General features: G+C 42.9%; 1 protein-coding gene across 3 annotated transcripts in view; it reads left to right on the plus strand.

Annotated features, from left to right (window-relative positions):
• col12a1a (collagen, type XII, alpha 1a) overlaps positions 1 to 17,071 on the plus strand; it is a 53,226-nt gene extending 36,155 nt beyond the window's left edge. For 2 of the 3 annotated variants that reach the window (XM_083907826.1, XM_083907827.1), the window contains 22 exons: positions 18 to 141; positions 535 to 678; positions 921 to 1,085; positions 1,208 to 1,246; positions 1,407 to 1,545; positions 2,004 to 2,146; positions 2,280 to 2,389; positions 6,557 to 6,715; positions 6,985 to 7,062; positions 7,793 to 7,879; positions 8,660 to 8,713; positions 9,094 to 9,189; positions 9,514 to 9,567; positions 10,854 to 10,907; positions 11,549 to 11,602; positions 12,016 to 12,087; positions 12,174 to 12,209; positions 12,296 to 12,362; positions 12,454 to 12,636; positions 12,766 to 12,843; positions 13,894 to 14,064; positions 16,291 to 17,071. In XM_083907826.1, coding sequence (XP_083763952.1) covers positions 18 to 141; positions 535 to 678; positions 921 to 1,085; positions 1,208 to 1,246; positions 1,407 to 1,545; positions 2,004 to 2,146; positions 2,280 to 2,389; positions 6,557 to 6,715; positions 6,985 to 7,062; positions 7,793 to 7,879; positions 8,660 to 8,713; positions 9,094 to 9,189; positions 9,514 to 9,567; positions 10,854 to 10,907; positions 11,549 to 11,602; positions 12,016 to 12,087; positions 12,174 to 12,209; positions 12,296 to 12,362; positions 12,454 to 12,636; positions 12,766 to 12,843; positions 13,894 to 14,064; positions 16,291 to 16,421 — 2,238 coding nt within the window. In that variant the 3' untranslated portion in view covers positions 16,422 to 17,071. Of the gene's footprint in view, positions 1 to 17; positions 142 to 534; positions 679 to 920; positions 1,086 to 1,207; positions 1,247 to 1,406; positions 1,546 to 2,003; positions 2,147 to 2,279; positions 2,390 to 6,556; positions 6,716 to 6,984; positions 7,063 to 7,792; positions 7,880 to 8,659; positions 8,714 to 9,093; positions 9,190 to 9,513; positions 9,568 to 10,853; positions 10,908 to 11,548; positions 11,603 to 12,015; positions 12,088 to 12,173; positions 12,210 to 12,295; positions 12,363 to 12,453; positions 12,637 to 12,765; positions 12,844 to 13,893; positions 14,065 to 15,328 lie in introns of all 3 variants that reach the window. The other variant, XM_083907828.1, reaches the window with a different exon arrangement.
• The last annotated feature ends 7,309 nt before the right edge of the window (positions 17,072 to 24,380 follow it).

Below are 24,380 nucleotides of genomic sequence, written 5' to 3' on the forward strand. Positions count from 1 at the left end.
CGTTTGTTTTTCAATAGGCCGCATTTGTGCAGTTCAGCGACGACGCCAAGACAGAGTTCAAACTGAACACGTACCACGATAAGGGCATCGTGTTGTCCGCTTTGCAGAATGTCCGCTACAGAGGAGGAAACACGAAGACAGGTAAGGCGAAAAACATGTGTTCACTATCAAGCTCTGTGCAGACTGCAGGCTAATCGGATCTTTTTATTGTAAGTGATCAAAATCAGATCTGTGTCTCCAGGCATAACAAAACCAATCTGCATGGTTTGCTTTGGTAACAAACTAGACGTAACCATGTCTGTGGCGTAGCTTTGAAACAGAGATGCGGGAAAAATGCATAATCTCCTTCTCCAAACAGTCGCCCTGTGCTGGTCGTGATGCAGAACCCTAGTACTTTGCAACATGAGTGAATACTTCCTACACCATTTTTTGCTGTTTAGACTTAATCTGGATATGCAAAAACCAATAGATTTTCTCTGGCAGTTGTCCTCAAGGCGTTGATAACTCTTCTCCAATCCCTGTTTCTCCACACAGGCGTTGCCCTGAAGCACGTCTACGAGAAGGTGTTCACCTCGGACAGTGGTATGAGGAGGAACGTGCCCAAGGTTCTGGTGGTGGTCACAGATGGACGCTCCCAGGACGACGTCAAGAAGAGCGCAGAGAAACTGCAGCACGCAGGTCCGTGTGGAATTGTCGACCATTATCACATTTATTATGGTTTGAGCTTGTACAACACACACCCTCTTAGTGGAACTGTTAAGTCTCAATTCATTCCCTATGATTGGAGCTGAAGTGCATGGCTGATTTAATAAACTCTTGTTAATCAGCCCAGTGTTGAAACTGCCAATGGTTATTGGAGGCTTAACAATAGTCTTTGTTGTTTTTTTCTCTCTCTTTTGTGTGTGTGTTTTCCCCCACAGGCTACAGCGTGTTTGTGGTTGGAGTAGCTGATGTCGACATGTCAGAGCTGAGACTTATCGGCAGTAAGCCCAGCGAGAGACACGTATTCGTGGTCGACGACTATGACGCCTTTGCCAAGATTCAGGACAACCTGATCACCTTTATCTGCGAAACGGCCACCTCCAGTAAGGCAGACAATAATATTTGTCATAAAGTCTAGTCAATGAATACACCTCAGTCCAGCTGATTCAGCTGATACTGACAGAAATTCTCACAACTCCACTAATAACATCCCGTCACGTTTCAGCTTGTCCCCTGATCTACATCAATGGATTCACCACACCTGGTAAGAATTTAAACCTCACAACAGACATATGCATATAAACTAATCTCTCACAGTTTGCCAGCATTATTAAATTACTATTATGCCATACGGGGATTCAGCATTTCTTTTTTATCTTGGTCTTAACATGACTCATGTTTTATTTCCCCCTCCCCCTCTCCAGGTTTCAGGATGCTGGAGGCTTTCAACATCACAGACCGGACGTTTGCCGGCATGAAAGGTGTGTCCATGGAGCCGGGCTCCTTCAACAGCTACATTGCCTACAGGCTGCACAAGGATTCCTTCGTGAACCAACCCACCAAGTAAGAACCGAGTCTAAACGGTGTGAATAATGTGCATAATGCATGAAGCGTGTGCATATTCCCAGGCTGCTGAGCTCATCTCCCATGCATCTCCCAGGGTTTTCCCTTGTGCCCTTTGGCACTACGCCCAGAGTTATTCCTTCACGCTGTATGTGGAATATAAAGGTGTAGAATTTAGAAGATCCTGGACCAGGCTCTCCTTCCACTTCTGCCATACTGGGAGCAAAAAACACCCTTGGCTCAAGAGCTTTGTTTCTTTATTAGACGACCATTAACGATAACTTCAGGAAACTTCTTCAACATACTTTTGTGTGTGCGTGGGCCCAGCTGTTGACTTAACGCACACACAAATGGAAAATACTTATGTGTGGTCAATTTCACACACAGCAGTGAGATTTAATCATCCTGGGATTGATTTCTATAGCATGTGATGTTATGACTTCTTTTCACATCAACAGGGAGATACATCCGGAAGGTCTTCCCCCATCTTACACCATCGTCCTGCTCTTCCGCCTGCTTCCCGACACAATGACCGAGCCTTTTGACATCTGGCAGATTGCGGACAAAAACAACAACCCCGAGGTTGGAGTCACTGTCAACCGTAAGTCTACCGTCGCACCAGAAGGCCGATCATTTTTAAACGTGGTAAATGCATGAGAATACACATACGGAACCTAATCCGTCGAAGGCCGCGTTCGGGGGTTTCATGAAGGACTCTTCTTGTCTCTTTTCAGCTTCAAGCAAAACCATTTCGTTCTACAACAAGGACACCAGAGGAGAAATCCAGAAAGCGACGTTCAATGATGAGCAAGTGAAGCGGGTTTTCCACGGGAGCTTCCACAAGGTAAACACAACCATAGTGATATTATTAAAGTTTGGCTAATATAGGACAGACTGACAGACCTGATTATTATTCCTATGTTGTTTAAATCCCTTCCTATATCTCTTGTGTGACTTAAATGCCTCATTTTGGTTTCTGCTGGATTACTTTTTCTCTGCCAGTACAACGCACCTCGATCAAATCTTCCGTTTCCTGGTAGCTGACTCTAAGTATCAGTCTGCTGTCAAACTTGTCTCTACAGCTTTTTCTGATTTAACATATAGCCTTAGAGCTTTTGTTAGACCCTGGGACGTTAGTATGATAAATTGTTGGTTTATGGAGGTAATAAATACGGTATGTAACGGGAGTCGTTGGAGAGAAACTCCGATACCTCACGGACCCGGTGTAATGTGAAACCACAGAAGTCTGACCACATCATGACCAGAGACTATCCCGTTAGTCGCCTGGTCGTAAATTTCCAAACAGTCTGCTTCCCAAATGGACAGTTTCTCAGACCCTTGTGTTTTCATATTCGAGTGTAATTTCACAGTATTTCTGCACTTAACGGAAAAGATTAAGATAGAACTCCCTGAGGTGGCTGGTCGTCCACAGATCTAAGATTGACTACTCCTCTGACAATCTGTCGAAACCTAATCTAATTTTACAATCAAATATACAATAGTATTATTGTTTTGCAACTTCGCTGCTTCTCTTCAGCGGTTTAACCACCACATTAGGCCCAAATGCCGAGCTTGCAACGATAATAAACATCACTTGTATAGTATGGATTCTCGTGGGGCCACAGCACGAGGTAAGACAAGAGACATCCAACTGAAAGCAGCGGCGAATATAAAACTTCCTCTGTTATTTTCCACCACAGTTGGGTGTAGGGAGTTAGAACAATGAGAGACAGTATATTTTCATTCCAACCTGGATCGACTTTAAATGGTTTGTTCCATCGCAGGAGGAACAATGACTGGTTTCAATGGGCCGTGTGTTTCCAAGGACAGTGTGCTCCTTGTGTAGTTCACAGGTTCATTTACCCTCTAATTTGAAAATAATCCAAGTGAATGACCCCCTTTCAATGCACCATGATCTTATCCTTCATCAAAGTCCCCCCCCCCTCCCCTCCCCCACTTCCTGACATTAAAAAATTACAGGATTTTCGAAAAAAAACTAAAAACCGACTGATGAAAGAGATTTTCATTGGCTCGTAGATCAGAGGAGATTTAGTTGACCATTTTTTGCACCCACACACATAATTGTGGGGTAACTGCATGAATGAATGAGACCCTGGAAAATGTTGGGTCAGAAGTGGATGTGGAGTGACATCACTGCTGGTCCCGTGAAGCATCTGCCTGGTCTGTGTGTGTGTGTGTGTGTGTTCGCTCGGTCTGTGGCCATAGTGGAAACTACAGTTTGAATGTACGTTGGGTGGCTGGTCTGTGGTGCACTAAGTTGGTGATTCGTGAGCTGGTGAGTCTGTAGCGGTTTACCTAGCTGCTCATTTACTGGTCTGCTGAGTAAGTGCCACTGCCGCCTGCTGTGGCAGTGTGTGTTTACATGCTGTCAGAGGTTTCCCAACACTTTGTCTGTGGCTGTTGTAGAGTGACCTCAGTGTGTGTGTGTGTGTGTGTGTTTCCATGTTTCTGTGACCTCTTGAGGACATTTTCTGGTATAAGCACAAACCTTATCAGGACCAAGGGCCAATTCCTCAATCTTAACCCTCAAGCTCAACCCTTAATCTTAACTGGCCCTCAAAACCAAGTGTTGAGGGTTATTTTGTCACTTAGAAATGGGACACCCCTTAAATGCAGATACGTCTTCAGACTGTGGGGGGCAGAATAACGCGAAAGCTGCGTCCAGTCTGTCAACTCCAAAAAAGAAGAAGAAGAAGACATTTTACGTCACGATTATTTATTGCGATCCGTTTGTCGGTCAAGTTATTAGGTTGTCAGCTAGTTATAAGATGATACTCATTGTTAGGTCCTTGTTAGGGTTAGGAACTAAGATGTGGTTACTGTGTCGTTGGTTTACTTGAAGGATTCGTTTAGGGTGTCCAAATGAATGGGATGCAGTGTCCTAACAAGAATAGCTGCACAAACGCAAAATGCCATAAAGACACATGTTGACCTTCCACTCATTGGCTCAAGTAGAGCTTTAACATTTACACTAAAGCTCAAAGAATAGTCCAAAACTGGACAGGAAATATTTGAGAAGGTGGAACAAGTGAAATTTTGCAGTTCCCCCTTGGAAAGCAATTGCTTCCAAATAAATGTGTAATTCGACATCATTTAACAGAAGGAGTTTAGTGATTTTGTGAAGCATTGTCGGACTCTAATGAGTCAAGATTGGTCTTCACTCCTCCGGTCACTTAATGAAGAGTAAGTAAGCGCGGGGCGGCAGAGAGCTGCTGCTGCTGGGATGAACATGTGGGAAAGCTCTCAGCGATGACTTTAGCAGATGCAGGCTACTCACTATACCCCACTGGGGAATCCCGTCCCACACTGGAAGGGTGGGAGCCCGGGTGGGAATCTTCCCGTTGAACAAAGTCAAAGAAGACATTTTCCATGACTCACAAGTGATGTGTTCAAGTTGTCGTAGTTGAAAATGGTCAGCACCTTACTGTTCCTTGGGATGCCTTGAAGTCAGTCTTTCAAACTTTCCTTTCACCGACTCAGCAGAGAAGCTTGTGCCAGTATATGCACAGACTAATTAAGATGGAGGACGGGGGGGGGGGGTTAGTGAATGAGGTTCTTCACAAAGCCAAAGCACTCATTGATGCTGGCTTTCACTTCTTTGTTGACCCGATGTATATTTTTTGCCAAAACGTCCAATGACTGCACTCTTTGTGCTCTTCATTTCTCTTCGACGTGAAGCAAAGTCTTCTTGCTCTGACGTGGACAAGTGACCGTAAAATCCAACTGAAAAATCCAGGAAATGATATATTAACTACTCCCAACCAGTGTCTGCTTTCTCAATCTTTTATTTCCGAAGGAGAACCGACACCGACTTATTAGTGCGTGCGTGAAATTAAGACAGAGGGGCTGTCAGGGTTTCGGGGGGGGGGATTATGTAAATGTCGACGAACGGAGCCAAGAATAATAGATTTGAATCTGATAGAAATGGTGAAAATATGTCATGTGCATTAGTGCAGAGATGGCGGCTGCCATATGTACCGTGTTGACACAGTGAAGCCCTCTGTGTTAACAACTGGATGAATGGAAATTGATCATCTGTCAACACTTTCGCTGCAGAAGGTCCAGACCACTTAACGGTAACTACCATCGACTGAAGCAGTGGACACTAGAGAGATAGTTTCCCTGAGCTTCTACTTTCCACTGACTGAAGTGTATTTATTGTGTTTACTTTTTGGTCAATGAGGTAATATGTACACATGCTCATTAGTTGCCCTCCCACTGTATCATCCCAAAAGAGCATCCGAGCGAATATATCCATGCCAGGACCCCGGGCAGAAATGACACCCCTCTCTCTTTGTGGTTTACCAGCTAGTTTATTCTCTTGCCAAGGAAGTCAAATGTAATTTTGTGATTAGCTGCCAAGAACTATGGCCTAGTCTGCGGTCGGTATGGCTTTGTCGAGGAGGAATGGTAGCTTGCTTTTCCTGACATAAAGAAAAGCTTGTCTGACTGATGAGCAGGGGAAAATGTGCAACTGAACGGAAAGTATGGAAAGTGTACGACTTGTGATGGCACGCCGCAAATGATATTGTTTCAAGATGTGGAGCTGGGTGCTCTGGACAGGAAGCTTCCAGATTTGGCACTTTGTCATTCTGTGTTGTTACACGATTGCGGACTACAGCTTTAATGCTGGAGGCTGTGGACAGGAACCGTTGTATATTTCCTTTTTTTTTCGTCGTCCATTTATCTGCAGAGGGATCAAACAGCAGGCGTATGCCAAATCAGAAACCACTCAGAATCTGTAATTAACATCTTCAAAGACTAAACAATTCCCTAAAATCTTAGCAATTATGTGGAATCCATTTTTTTTCACTCTGGTTGCACTTTCTTAAAGGATTTCTCTGATTCTTTAAAGGTCACTCGTGCTCCTTCCAAATAGTCAATGCCAAACCCAGAAAAACTCTCAGAAGGCTCTGCCATATAATTGTGCTGAAGTCCTGAGAAGAATGTACAGTGCCCTCTCACCATCATCTGTCTCCTTTCTGCACAGCTCCACATTAGCATCTCGCCAGAGAAAGTCAAGCTCAACGTGGACTGCCAAGAGGTGGCGGAGAAACCGATCAAGGAGGCCAACAACATCACACTCGATGGCTATGAAGTGCTTGGCAAATTGGTGAAGTCTGGAGGTGGAAGGAGGCAGTCTGCAACAGTAAGTGAAAAGACTTTAAAATGCCTGGAAAAAACACATTTGGATGAGCATCTCCCGATTTTTCCAAAGGATGAGCATCCAAAACGTCTTGTGCATAGATGCGTAATTGGGTTTTAACTGTCCCCAGTGACTGTCGGGGTGGATGAGACCCTCCATCATACCGTTTCTCTGAAGGCCTCATTGTTTTCTGTTCTCGACAATGTTCATTCTCACTGTGTGTGAGTGAGAGCCATTTGTAACACCCCTCGATGTTTTCCTCCTTTCTTCAGTTCCAGCTCCAGATGTTTGACATTATCTGCAGCTCAAGCTGGATGAGCCGAGACAAATGCTGCGACCTGCCTTCGACAGTAAGAACAAGTGTCTCTGTAGGACCTTTTAAACACAAACACACACAACATCATTTACTATTGGACCACTGAATACAGTAGGCCCGTTCTTGGAGAAAGAGGAACATTAATCTCAGCTGTTGGCATTAGTTAAGGGCAATTACTACAGTATATACTGCATCTATATGGTCTTACAGTCTTGAGTATAGTATGTGGTCATTGGGTGAAATGCATGGCTGATAATTCGATTGCTGTTTGGAAACACAGTGCCTCAGATGAGCTGAATAGACCCATGTATGCTGTGAAATTGTGACTGTTGCCAGCATGACAACACACAAGCACACAAAAACAGTAAAAGTTAATCACATTTAATAGGTTGCACTGCGCTAAATACCGGATGCAGGCACAGTTATCCGATTAGACGTAATTTTCCTGCGATTTGCATTGGATATTAATACATCACATCAACGATTGCTGTGTTTTATTGTACATTATGTCAAAAAGACTTGTTTCCAAAAATGTGGACAAGGTTTGCACTGTCATAGAAGATTCCAGGCACATTTCATCATGAGCCACATTTCCCTTTGCTTGGTGTCTGAACTGTCTCCTCTTCTTAAATTAAAAGTGCAGTCAGAGCCGCGAGTACTGCCAGAGCACTGTCACAACTTTACAAGGATTTACCTCCTGTATTGGACTACTTAGACTTCTATATGTCTTTTCTCATTTCCTCTGTCTCTGTTTTCCTTTTCAGAGAGATGAGGCCAAGTGCCCTTCCCTGCCCCACTCGTGCACATGCACACAGGACAGCATTGGCCCTCAGGGCCCACCTGGACCTTCGGTAAAGACGCATTCCACTGTTTTGTGTACATTGTCACTTCCTGTTTTGTCTTCCCATGTTTTGATAGTATTGTTAAAGGTGCATTATGTAATAAATCTAAAGCAACTGGCCATAAAATCCTCCTAATATGTCACAGAGACTCAGGAATAATGTTCATATAACAAACTGAACTCACCAACAACAACAGTACAGCCAGAATATTTGCATTAATAAAAATATTTTGCAGACTGCAAATCATGTTTTGGCATGTGCCGCCAACTACCGCCGTCTACCAATCATTGCAGTCAGTAGAGTCTCAGCTGCCGAGCAACCACAGGTTGCCAGTTACGTCAGAAAACGAAACCTAAAAGACCTCGGTATTTTGAATTACAATGTAGTAACCGTTTTTTGGCCACATTCTAACATATGGCGCCTTTAAGGCCTCTTTCCTCTGCTATGACATCAAAATGGCCCAATGATCATGCAGCTATTAACACTTTACTCAGTATTGAGGATGTCCCTCGATTTGAGACGAGTTATTTTTCTTTCCAATGGAAAGAGCGGAGGAGGACGAGTGGCAAGCACAGAAATATGGGCTTGGGGAAAAGTGTCAAGAGATAAATGCCTGCTGGAAAAACAACAGTAAAAATGTCTCGAGAAGAAGTCTGGAATATGTGTGCTTGGTAACCTCACTAAGCCCCGGTGAGGGTTTTCGTAGGGCTTCGTCAGGGTTTTTAGGGCTTTTGGAATCCGTTTCTGTTGTTGCACTCACTCAGTGTTTCTGGCTCTTTGCCTCTCCAGGGCGGCCCAGGTTCTAAAGGACCACGAGGAGACAGAGGAGAATCTGGGAAGCCGGTGAGTTTAATTGCACGTCACTATAAGCATGTTAATTGTTATCAGGGTTTTATTTTACCGACTGTGGTTTTTAGAAATCTTTTCCTGTAAGTTCTGTGTTAAACAATATGTCAAAGCCAATGAAGCATGCTGACAGAATCAATGAAGGTAAATCCACACATGATTAACTTCAGGTTCTCAATGCCATGGAATTCCAGAAGTTATTTATACGCTGCAAGAAAATGGCACACATCTGAATTCATTTATGAAGCACGGCTGTAAATATTTCCCTAAATTGATTTAAAGGGAACCCCCTTTAAGGCCGGCCCTTTGACCAGCATTTTTTGTATATATGTGGAATGAAAAAAATCTGATTAAGTCTGATCTGTGTGATGTTGTAGGGTTCAATGGGTCCACGTGGTGAGCTAGGACTCCCAGGCTCAATGGGACCACCGGGTCCACAAGGGCCTAACGGACTGTCTCTACCTGGAGAACCTGTAAGTGCACCCACACTGCAAACAACAGGAACTCAAAACCCAGATGAGTGGTGGATGGATTTGAATGTGTACGACTAAGACTATCATTTAAGATTATACTCTATGAGCTGATATGAAGCAAATGAGCTGAAATGCAGATCCACCGGTGAGTTAAGATTTACAGCTGCAGCCAAGCACGTTACATTCCCCTCTATAGGCAGTGAGACTGCTTCTGTTTTCTTACCTGCAGATGTTCTTTTCAGAACATGACATCAATCATGACCACAGGCTAAAAAAAGGACAAAAACAAAGACTAATAGTCTCGCCACCATCTCTTTTTTTCAGGGTCGCCAGGGACCAAAGGGAGATTCTGGAGATCCGGGCCTGCCTGGTGTGCAAGTAAGTACTCCCCCCCTTTCATTTTATGGTTTATGAACAGGAAGCAGGAGACAATCCATAGAGAGCAGAGCGGCTACTGGAGCCTGGACTAGGTCCACATGACGAGATTGAAACCACACTCCGAGTTGGGAGGTTTACCATGCCATCCTCAGGGAGACTCACTACTCTCAGGTCAACCAGCGTGCTGATTGACAGAGAGCGGAGGGCCGGTGATGCTGATGCAGTTGAATTTATGAAGAAGCGCAGACTCGTGTTACTGGAGGGAATCAGAGAATGGAACGCGTTCTTCTCCAAGCTTTGTAATTGAAGATCTCTGTGACGTCACGATCATCATCTTACAGTAGATGTGATTTCGATCCGGAGAGACGAGAGGAAGAAAATTAATTTATTACAGTCGGAACAAAAAATAATACGATGACAGTCTTTGAGGAGTCTTTGGACACAAGTGAGGGAAGGATATCTGAGACGAGGACATCTGCTTCTGAATAAGCGGCTAGGAAAAACAGTGGAGACACTGGTGGTGATGTCGGGTGCCGGCCTGATGAAGGATGATGGATGGATCCCATGCTCTCATGTGATGATTGGCTCAAGATTTGGAAGCACTGCAGTGCTATTGGTGCAGATGAGGCCAGCTGATTGTGGAAATGACAGCTAAGATGTGACAATGCACAAGACTGAGACAAGGGTGGTCTTTGTGACTGAACTTCCCCCCAAATAAGTTCATTTTGGGGGGAAATCTATGCATGAAAGTTCAAAGTAAAGACTTTTTAAATTGCAGATTATGGATCCCGCTGCTCTCATCAAGTCGGAGACTTCGGCTAAACCCTTTTGCCCACCACATGGGAACCTTTTTTTTTCCCCTCGGTGGGCGTGCATATTTGAGTGGGCTGGCATGACGTAGCCATCGCTTGGCCGAGCAGCCGTTCATTCATCCGGCTGAGCTCATCTAGCCAACTCCCACCGTTCTGTTGGAAAGAACACCACTACTGGATATTCTGGCCACTGTGCAAACATATTCAGACATGGGAGACAAGTCCCATTCGATGATATTCAGACTCAATTGTGTTGGCTACCTCACACCACAAAGCTTATTATAACATGCGGTCAGCTGACAAGAGAGGCATTGTTGCCGCTTTGAGTCGTACGGTTATAGATGTTATCTTTGGCTGAGCAGCGTGATGACTTTTCTGTAACATTTTTAGTTTAACAGAGCCATTAGGGAGCTGTATAAATATGATGTTCCTCCATATTAGTGTTTGATTGAGTGTGTCTGCTTTTTTTCCCAGGGTCCTCCTGGGCAACGTGGTCCTCTAGGTCCCGTTGGACCAAGCGGAGGACGGGTAAGATCTACCTCTAGACCTGATTACCATACACACTTCTCACACTCTTTGGATGTGATCACACAGACACACACTACCGTTCAAATGTTTGGGGTCACTTAGAAATGTCCTTATTTTTTAAGGAAAAGCTCTTTTTCTCCGATGAATATAACATTAAATGAATCATAAATACACTCTATACATTGTTAATGTGGTAAACGACTATTCTAGCTGCAAACGTCTGGTTTTTAATGGAATATGTACATATGTGTATAGAGGCCCATTTCCAGTGTTCTAATGGTACATTGTGTTAGAAATTAGAAAACCCTTAAAAACCCTTGTGCAATGATGTTAGCACAGCTGAAAACAGTTTTGCTGGTTCTTTGACCAAAGGGCAAAATTATTATTTTTAATAAAAATCATTATTTCTAATCTCGTCAATGTCTTGACTATATTTTCAATTCATTTTGCAACTCTTTTGATGAATAAAAGTGTGACTTTTAATGGAAAAATTGTACAGGTGACCCCAAATTTTGGAACGTTAGTGCAGATTTATTAGATCAGACTGGATGCTCAAACCAATGTAAAGCCATGACACTGACGTATTACACGAACAGCGTCCTAATGTGTTGTAACCCATGTTATTTGTTGTTTCTACACAGGGGCCGCCAGGAAAGGAGGGACAATCTGGACCCAGAGGCCCACCAGGGTCCATGGTGAGTCTGTTTGTGTGTCTTTGTCTTGTGTAGTAAAGCCTAGTAAATATAAGCCTTGTGGGGCTACTTCCTGTTACACGTGCAACAATTACTCCACAGTCGCCCCTGTGCTGGAACATGCGTCTAATTCTCTTCTTCTGTGGTTTTGCGGAGGTCTGAAGCTAATTAATTCAGCCACCATGCCGGTATAGAATTCACATACACTATAATATAGCATCAAGAGTGCTGCTATTTCCACCCCCTCTTCAAGTGTTCTTGGCAACCGCCTGCCCTTCCACACGCCTGCGGCAGCATACACCCCCGACCTAAAGCTTGTCATGTTACACAACCATTAATAGGGAGCAGGAGTTAAATGACGCAATTACTCACTGTGCAGTAACTCAACGTAAACACGATGTTTTCTTTTTTTTCAGGGAAACCCTGGAAATCCAGGTGTACCAGGGATCACTGGGAAACCAGGAAAACCCGGAGATACAGGAAATCCCGTATGTATTAAATAGCAACGAAGAACAGGATTTCAACTAAAGTTGAGCTTTAGTACGTTGTCTAACGTCGTACCTGTGTTTCTTAGGGACCTCTTGGCGGTAAAGGAGAGAAAGGAGAGAGGGTATGTATGGTTTTGTATTCAATGATTTGTACAACAATCGGGAAAATCAGCGCAATCTTTTCACGAAATATGTCTTTGCTTTTCAGGGAGACTTTGCGTCCCAGAGCATGATGCGCTCCATCGCCAGACAAGTTTGCGAGCAGTTTGTGAACAGTGAGAAACTTTTTTCCGAATCCAACAACGATTTTATAGTTAACTCTCATCATTACATCACACCTGACTGATTCGGATTCCTCTTTCGCAGGTCAAATGAGCAGAGTGGACATGATGCTCAACCAGATTCCATCCGGATATCGCAGCAACAGTCCAGGGCCAGCTGGTCCTCCCGGTCCTCCTGGTGACCAGGGATCTCGCGGAGAGCCCGGGCAACCGGGACGCACCGGTTTCCCTGGAGGCCCGGGTTTACCTGGAAATCTTGGAGAAAGAGGTAAACTACCTCTCCCCGAGTGTTTGCTACAAGCTGAGAAATAATGAACTTTGACTTTGGTTTGTGTTTTTTTCTCCCTGTGGATTAAGTTTTCTTGTGTTTTCCCCAACTTCTTTATGGTTTATGTAGGCTTGTCAGGAGAGAAGGGAGAGAGAGGACCTCCAGGAACTGGTATCAGAGGACAAAGAGGCGCAAATGGTCCACAAGGTAACACAGTTTGCCCTTTTCTGTGTGTGTGTTTTAGTCGAAAATTTGCTCTTGCAATGAGCTGGAACCAAGTGACCACAGTTGAACATTGCTGTCCAGCAGCTGTAGACAGTTTGCTGGTGTTCCACTGTTCCACAGATTCCCTGTGGCAGCTCTTCCACTGTTTTTAAAAGGCCTCTAATTAAAATGACACATTGCCACCAGAGGCTAAAATGTAGCCACAGTGAATGCGATTCATTTGAGCAGCTGTGCCACATAACTTGTTTTTTGGAGAGACCCTAAACATATTCCCGATTCTTTCCTTTCTTGAGGATTTATAGTCCGTCATGTGTTTATTGAGCTTTTCCAAACACTATGCACATGTCAGATATTACAGTAAATGGAAGGTATTTGCTTTTTTGACATTAAGGAGGGAATCACAGTTTCTGGAGTCGGGACAATCTCCAGTCAAGACTCCAGTGAAGGTCAAGATGCAGTCCAAGAAGCAATCATTAGACTGATTGGTCAGTTTAGAAATGTTTTGGTTTATTTCTGTAGAAAGCTCACCACCTCCGCAGATGATTTTCCTTTCCCACGGGAAGCTATTGCGAAAAAACCACAGGAACCGTCCACCGATACGATCTCCACTCTCCGTCACAAGCAAACACTGACCCGTCTGTTTCTGAATGAAGTGAGAAACAACTAAGGGAGGGAGGAAGTCCACGCTGATGATTCCTGTGTGTGTGTGAATACAACTGGATTGTTGTACAATGAGATTTCGTTGGTGGCTTCATTGACAACACATGGGCTCACTTAAGGGAGAGAAAAGGAGTGAGGGGGGAAAATTCCATCCCGAGTTGTCACCGTCTAGACACATGGGGCCAGGGGGGTAACTACACATAGCCCCAGACCATTTTTTTTTCTTTTAGGTCCGGCTTTTTAATTGAGCCATTGAAAAATGTAAATTAAAACACTACCCCTACTATTTCCACTGAATATTTACAGCAGACACCACCGGTGGTTCTCCAAGCTCCCCATTTTCACCTTCTTGCTCTCCTTTTTTTTTTGCAGGGCCACCAGGAGAATCAAGAACGGGGCCCCCAGGTCCTTCTGGCTCCTCTGGGGCTCGCGGGCCTCCAGGTCGCCAGGGTACTTCCGGGGTGAGGGGACCACCAGGACCCCCTGGATACTGCGACTCCTCTCAGTGTGTTGGCATCCCATACAACGGACAAGGATACACAGGTACATTCAATACTGCTTAGGTCCTGCATGGTACCTCAGATTAAATACTAAGTGTATGCAGACTAATGACATTTGCAACTCAGTGCATTACCTCTTTCTTTGATAATGTATGGATATATGGACGCACGTGTTCCACGGTGTTGACGCCGAACAGAGAGATGATTTATCGTTATTTTAACGAGGTTTACTAAGCCCCACCCCCTCAGTTTTTAATCCATTGTGTAAAGTTTTCATAGAGCAGATTTCAATAAATCAATATTCTGAAATGACATCTGTCAGATTAAGTCTTCACGGTTGCCCCCAGTACCAGGGGCAGCGTCAGAAGCAGCGACAAAAGCGTCATAAAACCGTGTCTAACTTTAACAAACACTGACATGCTGCATACCCACAGAAAGGTCAGAAACTCAGCTAAAATGAACTCATATGAGCCATTCTTATGTTCACGAAACACAGTTAAAACAACGATGGATCAAACCAGCAAGAGCGGAAAAAAAACGTTACAGCGCACACATTGAAAAGCGGCACAAAACCTCTGTAATTTCACTCTGCTTCACTTCAACAACATCAGACTTTGCACAGCTCATGTCCACATGTTGTTACATGACCTCCATGGGTTTCTAAGCTCCTACTGCACATTTTTAAGGTGATGTTTGCTTTAAAATGCAATATTTTTTAGGCGAGAGAAAAAAATACTTTTATGCTGTGTTCCATGTACATTTACTCTGACACAGTGGCATCTACAAGATAATCCACATAGAGCTTGTAACTGCAGAGATTTACTCTATTTAGTTTGGGCGTGTCATTTTCAAGCAGGGACTCCAAAAAGAGGGTCAGAGAAGAAGTGGTTAAGCGATAATGTATCACACCTCCGTTCACGTATTTTGAAACTAGCCGGAAAACTTTTAATTGGACTCATTTTTAATCCAGATGTTGCAACTTGAGGTCATTGAATTGAACAAATAACAGAAAAAATGTGATCTACATTCACATTTATACAGAACTACAGCCACAGAAAACAACACCTAGTGGCGTTTGTACTCCAGGAAACTGTTTGGAGGCAGGGTTTAGCAAACGATCAGCAAGAAAACACCGCTTTCCAATATCTCCATACATTCGATGTACGATTTTATAACTGGCATGTCAATTGCATTAGTAGTAGTGTATGATGTCTTGCATTAAAAATCGAGTAATCTGCTAATAACTTTGTTCCACAGAAGAGGAAAGAAATAAAAATACTCACACACCCTCTTTGAACTATTTTCAGGTATGGCATAAGTAAACGTTGTGTCACCTGTGCCACTTACACTTTGAAGCCAAGTTTCTGAGATGTTTGCCCATTTGCTATGGGGCACGTAAGGATAATCACCATGGACATAATTATTGAACGATAAAACATTACAAAAAAGAGAACAAAGAACAAAAAAAAAAAAAGAATGGAGAGGACTGGCACTAACATCATCTCACAGCTACAAGCTACCATGATGGCAACCTGCTGGCCTGTTTGCATCTTGAACCACAAACCGTTGGGAAATATGTATAAAAAAAAAAAACACAAACACACAAACTGAGCATTTCTACGAAGGAAGGAGCATGTACAAATACAACCAACTAACAAAAAAAAAGGGATTTCATAGCTGAAAGCAATGCTGATGTAGTGGTGATATGTGTAAATAAAACTAATTGTTGTTGCCTTGTAAATGACTGTGTGAACCAGGACATTTCACTAAAAAATCAAGTTAACATCTGTTTTGAGCTTGTGCCTCGTAACTCCTCCCCCTGACCCTGACCCTGACCTTGACCCCGCCCTGCCCGCTTACTTACCACCAGCATAACCTCTGTATATGACACCATAAGTGGCTTAAACAGCTCTGGTCCAGACAAGCATGTTCCATTTGTACGTTTAATCATGTTCTTTGTGTACGTCGGCCAGATCGGTGCTACATGTTGCTCCCCCTGCCTTTTCCATGTCGCCCATTGTTGTTTTCAGCTGCTTTTTTTTTTTTTTTACTTATTATCCAATAGCTCGATGGATTATTGTTTTATTGTAAATGTCATCACAACTTTTTTTCTCCGGTACTTTAAGAAACAGTAGTTTGACACAGGACACTTTGTTTTCTCTTTTAAATCCTGAAAGTCCATAGTGCAATATTATTTAAAATTGTGCATGTTAAAAAAGATGTAGAAAAAGCTTTTTTTTTGATTGGCCGTTCCCAAATACTTTTCTAGCTCCGCGCTACCAGCCCGAACCTGAGGTAGTGTCTATACCCGTGGAGCCGGCCGAAGAGTTTGAATCAATACAATCACGAAACCAACGAGGAAAGAGATCACTAACCAGAGACAATACAGAAACTTCATAGCTACACTAAAGACGAAACCATGTGACGACGATATTAAGAACAAGTACATTTATATGGGTTTGACACCCGTGGTTATATTGAATATATAATTTTTTTTGACGTGAGAAAGTTTAGCGCGGGTGATTGCAAACCTACGTGTTCATTCATTACAAACCTGTGTGCTTGCTAAGTGTTTACCCCCCTTTTCGAGTGTCTGCTTGTAAAATAACTGCAAGTGTTTATCAGAGTCCATTGTGTAACGCACTAATCACGTGACAACCATGGTTTTCTTGTCTAATTTCAGTGTATAAAGCTGTTTAGATACTCCGAAATTGATCAATAATATGGACAATCAATTTGCTCCCCAAAGTCTTGTAAATTGTGATGTTGTGTACGGCCTCTAAGGCAAATAATCTGACTTTTTTTGTTTTTGTTTATTTTTTGTTGTTGTTACCAAAGGTGGAATTGCATGTTTTGTGTTGTATATTTACTGAGGTTTTTCCCAAGTCAGAATATAAAGTGTTTCCCATCAATCAATGGATTCGGTCGCGAGACGTACAATCGCTTTTCTCATGTTGTAACTGCACATTTTGTGAATTCCACGCAGCCTTATTTTCTTATTTATTTCTGAAACAGAAGAGGCATTTTTCAATAAAACTACTGAAAATGTTTCTTCGCCGTCTCTAGTGAGTTTTTTTTTGCAGCTTCACAGTGTCAGTACACATCATTTCATCCTGGTTGAAAACATGTTCTTCCCACCACAAGGAAGATGTCTTGAAGTTAAAGGTGTATTATGTAATAAATCTAAAGCAACTGGCCATAAAATCCTCCTAATATGTCACAGAGACTCAGGAATAATGTTCATATAACAAACTGAACTCACCAACAACAACAGTACAGACAAAATACTTGCATTTAAAAAAAATATTTTGCAGACTGCAAATCATGTTCACGTTTTGAAATCATGTTTTTGCATGTGGCGCCACCTACCGCCGTCTACCATTCATTGCAGTCAGTAGAGTCTCAGCTGCCGAGCAACCACGGGTTGCCAGTTACGTCAGAAAACGAAACCTAAAAGACCTCGGTATTTTGAATTTGAATGTAGTTACTGTTTTTGGCCACATTCTTACATATGGCAACTTTAAGCCTTACATTTTTGCTGACAGTGGTATTTTGGGCCATGCAGAATGCATGTTGACGTTACCACGTCAACCATTTTCCAGTCTTTAACATGTACCCACTTGGCCGCACTCCTATCAGGCTGTTATTATTATTATTATTATAATAGAAAGACTAATACAAATGCACCATAAAGGCATGGAACGACCCACAGATTTCCGCCCATTAAATCTATCTAACGATGAAACAAGAGATCTGCGAGGGAAGGGAACGACTGATGCCATTTCCCTTTATCGTGATGGAATGAAAGCACATTTGAGGAACGGTTCTGCACATGTGCCAGGGATCGACAAGTGGGGGTTGCGGGGGAGTTGTGGGCTGCGGCTAATCAAGGACAAAAATCACAGCCCCCACTCAAAATCCTGCTTAGAAATACCCTTTAATTTCTTCTTAACACGAGTTTATAGACTTTTTTTTAAAGAGTCAGAAACTCTAGATTGTGAAGCGTGGTTTGAATGTATGAACAGCTGGTAGTAAAGAGCTCACACGAGAGTTAACACCGGCTGCCATCTACAGCAAATCTGTTTAGCAGTACATTATCATATATGGTCTCGGCTCCATGAACCTCCTGGTCATTTATGAGTCTAACCTTGGTGCAACACACTAAGTAATGACCCCGACACCCGGCTGTAATTTTAATCACATATCAGTCTGTTGTTTTTGCAAACAAACTTGTCCTCTCTGGTGTTTTTCGATGCCCCTGGTAACCCTGTCTGGGTTTCCGTCTGCTTCGACTTTGTTGACAATCTCGTATGCATCTGTGCTTTTTTAAGAAGGCTGCTCCGTATTCTGCGGTTGTAACTGATTTTGGCAAACTCCGAAAGTTTTATCTCCGGTTGCATTGCTGGAAACTGCTGACATCGCCGACTCGAGCTTAATTCTCGAAATTAAGCCTCGAAGGAAAAGTTGACAGCGTTCGGTCTCTCGCGGAGAGCGGCACGGATGAGGTGACCGGTGCCAGTTTCAAATCAGTAGCTTAGTATTTTAAAAAAAGATAATGGGAAAATCCTTTAGAGATGTATATAGCAGTAGTATAAAAGCCCTAGACGTTAGAATACAATTAAACTCTTACAGTCAGGTCAATAAATAAAAAGTCTTAGTCTTTGATGTGGCGTCTTGTAAGACTAAGTGAGTCTAAGTGAACATTCGTTCTTGCAGGATGGCGGCGGCAGGACACGCTGTGTCACGTGTTATTGCAATAACATGTCATAACACAGACGGGGAAGAGTTTAAAGAAAACGAGAAACACAACAACACTTTCATTAAGGAGCTACATAAAAAAAAAAATACTGTTCCTCATATTTTCTTTTACGTACCAGGCAGCAGATGAGACGAATGAGCACCAAACGTCAAAGTTCCTGATAAGTAAGATTGTCTTTGCTCCTCCAGAAGCACCATGAAAACCCTGTGAAGTTTAATGTATCTGTCTGTACAGTACATCAATCATGACATAGTGATAACATTTTTCGGATATTTAGTCGTCAGGCTGACATCAATCAGACTCCCCGTTAAGGAAGCAGACCATATAAGTACAGGGAAACAAAAAACGCTTTAACTCAAGGTCACCTCAGTGTGGAAACTCCAGCTTCACGGTGGTGGAAAGACGGGCTCCGTCAGAGGAACTACCGTGTTGCATGCGTTGCGAGTTGAGGTTAGACGTTGCCAAATATGGGTTTTAAAATACCGATCGTAATAAAGCTTTTTATTAGATGGCCTTTGCAACAAGCCAGCCTTCTCTTCCAGTTCTATGTTTTCGATTCCAAAGCTTTTCCCCTCAGAATTCTACTAATGGGAAGGCGGATAAGTCACCAAACCAGCATTTGGACTATGTGAAACTCTCCAGTAAAATTCAGAAGATTTTCATTTTGTTATTATGGATACATTAGAGGAATTAAAAGTGTAATAAAACATTAAGTTAAAGGCACCATATGTAAGAATGTGGCCAAAAACAGTTACCATACTCAAATTCAAAACACAGAGGTCTTTTAGGTTTCATTTTCTCAGCCATTGTAGCTCAGACGTAACTGTAACTGGCAACCCGTGGTTGCTGGGCAGCTGAGACTCGACTGACTGCAATGATTGGTAGACGGCGGTAGGTGGCGCCACATGCCAAAACATGATTTCAAAACATAAACAAGATTTGCAGTCTGCAAAATATTTTTTTAATGCAAATATTTTGATGTTTGTGAGTTCACTTTGTTATATGAACATCATTCCTTAGCATCTGTGACATTTTAGGAGGATTTTTACAATCAGTTGCTTTACATTTATTACATAATGCACCTTTAACAAATGACATCTAATCTCAGAGTGGGAATCACTGCAAAGAGCAGAAGCAAAATTGATAAAAATATTAATTGCTCAACTTGAAGCAGCTCGATTCAGTGGCGTCACGAAGCATATTTTAGGGGTCTGAAGCCCCCTAAAATATGCTTAAGCCCCACTAAATAGTTTGGAGTTTTTATTTAAAAAAAATTTTTTTTACAAAGAAAGTGCCTACAGATTCTATATAAAATGGCCATAATCTGAGTTTAAATACATAATGATGTAACCTTTCATTATTAACTTAAATATGATCATAAATGTGTCCGTTTCCCTTCACTTATAGTGTAAGGCAGAGAGAGCCCCTTCAGTGCGTCGTTATCCAATCCATTCCACTTGTTCATATAGAGAACGCCCGCATCACTGAAAATCCAGTCCACGTTTTCCCTGCGACCTTGCTTGCACTCCTGCAGCGTGTGTGCACCTTGAAGCACACAGAGCTAATACAGCAGCTTAGCAGAATAGCGTCAACGAACGAATTTTCAGTAAGTATTCATCACTGCTGGTAGTAACGGTTAGTTAGCTCCAGCCCCCAGCTAACAGCTAACAGCTAACAACAGAAAGTCCCATGCAATTAATGAACCAAGTGCTCCCTGTTTGAAAAATAAGAACCTAGCTTGTTGTTTTGCGGTCAAAAGCTACATTCCAGCTCTAAACAAACACTGCTAATTAGCTAGCTAGCTAGTCTGACTGGGTTCTGAAGGCCCTGGTTGTTTATAGAGTTAAGTGTACTGTGCAGTGCACTCTTTAAACCAGAGGTGGAAAGTAACGAAATACATTTACTCAAGTTACTGTATTGAATACTTTTTTTGTGTATTTTGTATTTTTTAAGTACAATTTAAAATCAGGATTTTGTATTTTACTTGAATACGTATTGACTCAAGAATTGTACTTATTTACTTTATAAATCCTATCCGTAACTGAGTAATAATAAAAATTCAGCACAATGAAGACCTACAGGGGGAAAATATACACTATAACCAGACGAATGATGATGTGATTAACACCAGCACTGGCTCGTGAAGGTAGAGGGCACGCGCCAAAAGTGACGTAATATCCTGTGTTGCGCCTGGCACGGATTTCTGTCCCCTTGTCATATTTCTACTACCCTCACACCCCACGCAAAGTAACCAGGTAACTTTGACTTAAAGTACATTTCAAATTCAATGAACTACTTTTTACTTCTACTCAAGTACATTTTCAAATGACTACTTTTACTTCTACTTGAGTAATATTTCATCAAAGTATTGGTACTTTTACTTGAGTACAATATTTTAGTACTTTTTCCACCTTTGCTTTTTACCATAGACTAACTTCCGGAGCATCAGCGGTGATTCTCAATTTACGCATGGATGCAGACCGTGCATCAGGAGCTGAGCTCATTCAGGTATGATTATCATCAGTGGATAATAATAATAATAATAATAATACACTAATAATGATCACTCCACCACCCCTATTGACCTGTAGGAGTCGGAGCAGAGGAGAGGAGCACAGGGAGTGAGAGACCTCTACTGGAAAGGTGAGTCTAAAGGATTTCACAGGATAGAGTCATTTGTGATGCAGACGGTCTTGGAATTTTACGGAAATCAATGTGAATATGAGATATGAAACATTTCAGTCAAAGTGCACCATATAAGACTTATTTAACTTGAGCTTCCATTGAGGAGAGTAATGATTAGAAAGTGGAGAAAGCCAAGATATTTATATAAAAGCCAAATTAGCCTGATGCAAATATAACAGCATCTTAATATTACTTTAATTTAAAGCGACACTGTGTAGTATTTATGGGTTTATATGACCCAAAATCCACTTTTTTATACATATTATGTGCTCCTGCATTGTGTAGTCGCTGTATAATAGTTTTTGTTTCATTTTCGTAGTGTTTCAAAAAGTCATGTAAAATAACACGGTCGCGGGCCGCGGTTGCATAGCCACTGTTAGCAGCGAGACGCCATGTTTCTACCGGAGCCTGTAAGGACAAACGCGAGAGAACAAATCAAGCGTCGCTTTACTTGTAGCGGAAGCCCCGCCTCCACTCTCTCCGCTTCGTTCTTTACGGCCGCGGTAGCTCGCCCTCTCCCTCGCCTCACGAACCTCATCTGCTGACACGGAGAAAGACGACGAGGACGACGTTTGACCGGTAGAGGATACCGTAGCGCTCGGGGAAGGGAGGGGGTGAGCAGAGGAGCAGTTCGTTGTCTTTGTCAGCTGTTTGTGAAATTTTGTGCTTGTGCGATATGTTCACTCACATCCTGTGCTTCTCTTGGGGGCCAAGCCTCCCCTGTCCTTAAAAACTAGTGACGCCTCTGGCTCGATTCTTGGCTTTGCCAACCAAACAAAACCTGGAGCAGGAATGAAGTCGTCCTTTTGAACATGAAGGGGGGGATTGACTCCTCAAAGGGCGAGTATTCAGTCAGCGTGCAGACAGTAGGTTTCCACTTTGGCTGACATGCCAAAAGCAACAACTGAGTCGCATTCCCCTTTGGATACACTGAGGAGAGACAGCAGTGCTCCAGTTGACCTGGTTATTCCATACGTCCTCGTTTGCCCTGCTACCTGTCACCAAGACAGGAAATGAAACGCAGTGTCTGCCATACATAAAAATCTGCGTTTCATTCCTTCCAGTGGACTATGCGCCTGTAGTGTCACATAACTAACCACACTAACAAGAGACACATGTATAACTATGCAACTGAAGCTTTTAAAACATCTCACAATTAGAGGTCAAGGTTTGATTAATGTGGTGATATTTGAAAATGTGCGATTCAGAAAAAGCTACTCGTCGACGACACAACAGATGCATGCGTTTATCGGGAAGCGAAACGAAGCTTGTGGTGTTCTAATAAAGGAGCGAGCCAACAATAATTCTCCCGGCAATCAAATTTTACGCGTAAAACACGCGAATACAAAAGGTTTTTCCAGACAACAGTGGGGTAGAATAAGTAGCTCATACCTCTGCTGAGGTACGAGTTTTCTGGTGTCTCATAATGTAATGGACTCCTGAAAAACACATTGTCTGATATGTCCGTGGGAATGTGAAGAGTTAACGGTTAACAATGCATCTGATATCAATTAAATCGAATGGAAAAAACAGTTAAATGTGACTTATTTAGGCAATATAAATCCAGCGTAACATTCAGCAACAATTGCAGAATGTCTGCTGCACGGCTGCTGTTGTAATGTAAAATTAATAGGGTTAAAATGTGGTCTGATTTAAAGCTCCCACACTGTGAGTAATGTCGCGTCAGGCCCTTTGCAACTCAGGGAGCCTTAGATCCGACAAGGACGTCTTCTTTAGGTCGTGTTTTGTTCTCTTTTGCAGGAAGCGCAGACACACGCAGAGCACAGCGGACGCTCTGTCCAGCAAGTGTTTTGATTCGCTTCGTCTGTCCCACCAAAGTTTGCGCTGATGCTTGTGAAAAGTCTGACCTTTCTTGCGCGAGGAGCTGTGAGGGTGTATTTGTCGAGAGACGCGGGCGGTCTTAAAAAGGGCTTTGTAGTTTTCAGGGTCTAACTCGGGGTCTACGGGAAAATCAACAACTTATTCTTACATTCAGTTCTCTACGGCACCGTCAATAACCTGATGACGTCTACAACTTTTCCCTCTCGTCGTTATCCCGTCTAGGTTTATGTCTATAGCTGTGGAATATTTCTGTGGGTAGAAGTGACAGTTTTCTCTGTCCAGAGTGTGAAGTCTTCCCTTGTTTATGGATGAGAAACGCTTCTTTCTGGGCAAAAAGCAAAACAAACCAGTTCGCTGAACTCGATGATGTCAAAGCTCCACTTCCTGAGCCAGGCATTTATAGAGAGTGGTACGACCCGAATCAAAAGGCGAGAAGAAGGAGCCGTGTGTGTGTGTGTGTGTGTGTGTGTGAGACGGAGAGACGTGTTGCCTCTTGCTGTGGCGAGCATCGTGACGTCCTGTAAAGACGTTTGTGTACATGCTCTATAGATACAGGATCAACTCAGTCATCGCCTGCCTCGCCTGCTGTGGAGGAGCAAACGTTGACGCTGCCAGACAAAAGCTTGTCTCTTGTGGATTTCTGTTTCCGGTTATCTGGAGTTTGGGTCGCATGCACTGCGCATGCACCGTTTATAACGAGAGTCTATGGTAAACAGCTCTGCACCCCAAAGGAACACGAAAAGCGTCACTTGACTGTTCACTCGCTGTAAACGAGATTATACACAATACTCACGGACCATATAATGTGTAGCTTGATTAGTTAAAGCTCCCATAGACCATACGTTCCAATTAACACTGTTTTTGGTGTATATCTGTGCCATTACCTTGTTTATGAAGCCCTAAAGTTCAGCCAATGCTGAGAACGCTGGGTTTTATTGTATTCACGGGCTCTGCAAGCGGTCTGAAAAAGCCTGGTATCGTGACGTAAGGATCCCGTCTCCTGAACAGCAGATCGTCCTGCTCCGGGCACTAGTACGGGAGGTTTTTGGACCATAAAAACAAGTTAATGTATG

This window comes from Microchirus variegatus (genome assembly GCF_963457635.1).
Source record: "Microchirus variegatus genome assembly, chromosome: 21".
Lineage (NCBI taxonomy): Eukaryota > Metazoa > Chordata > Actinopteri > Pleuronectiformes > Soleidae > Microchirus > Microchirus variegatus.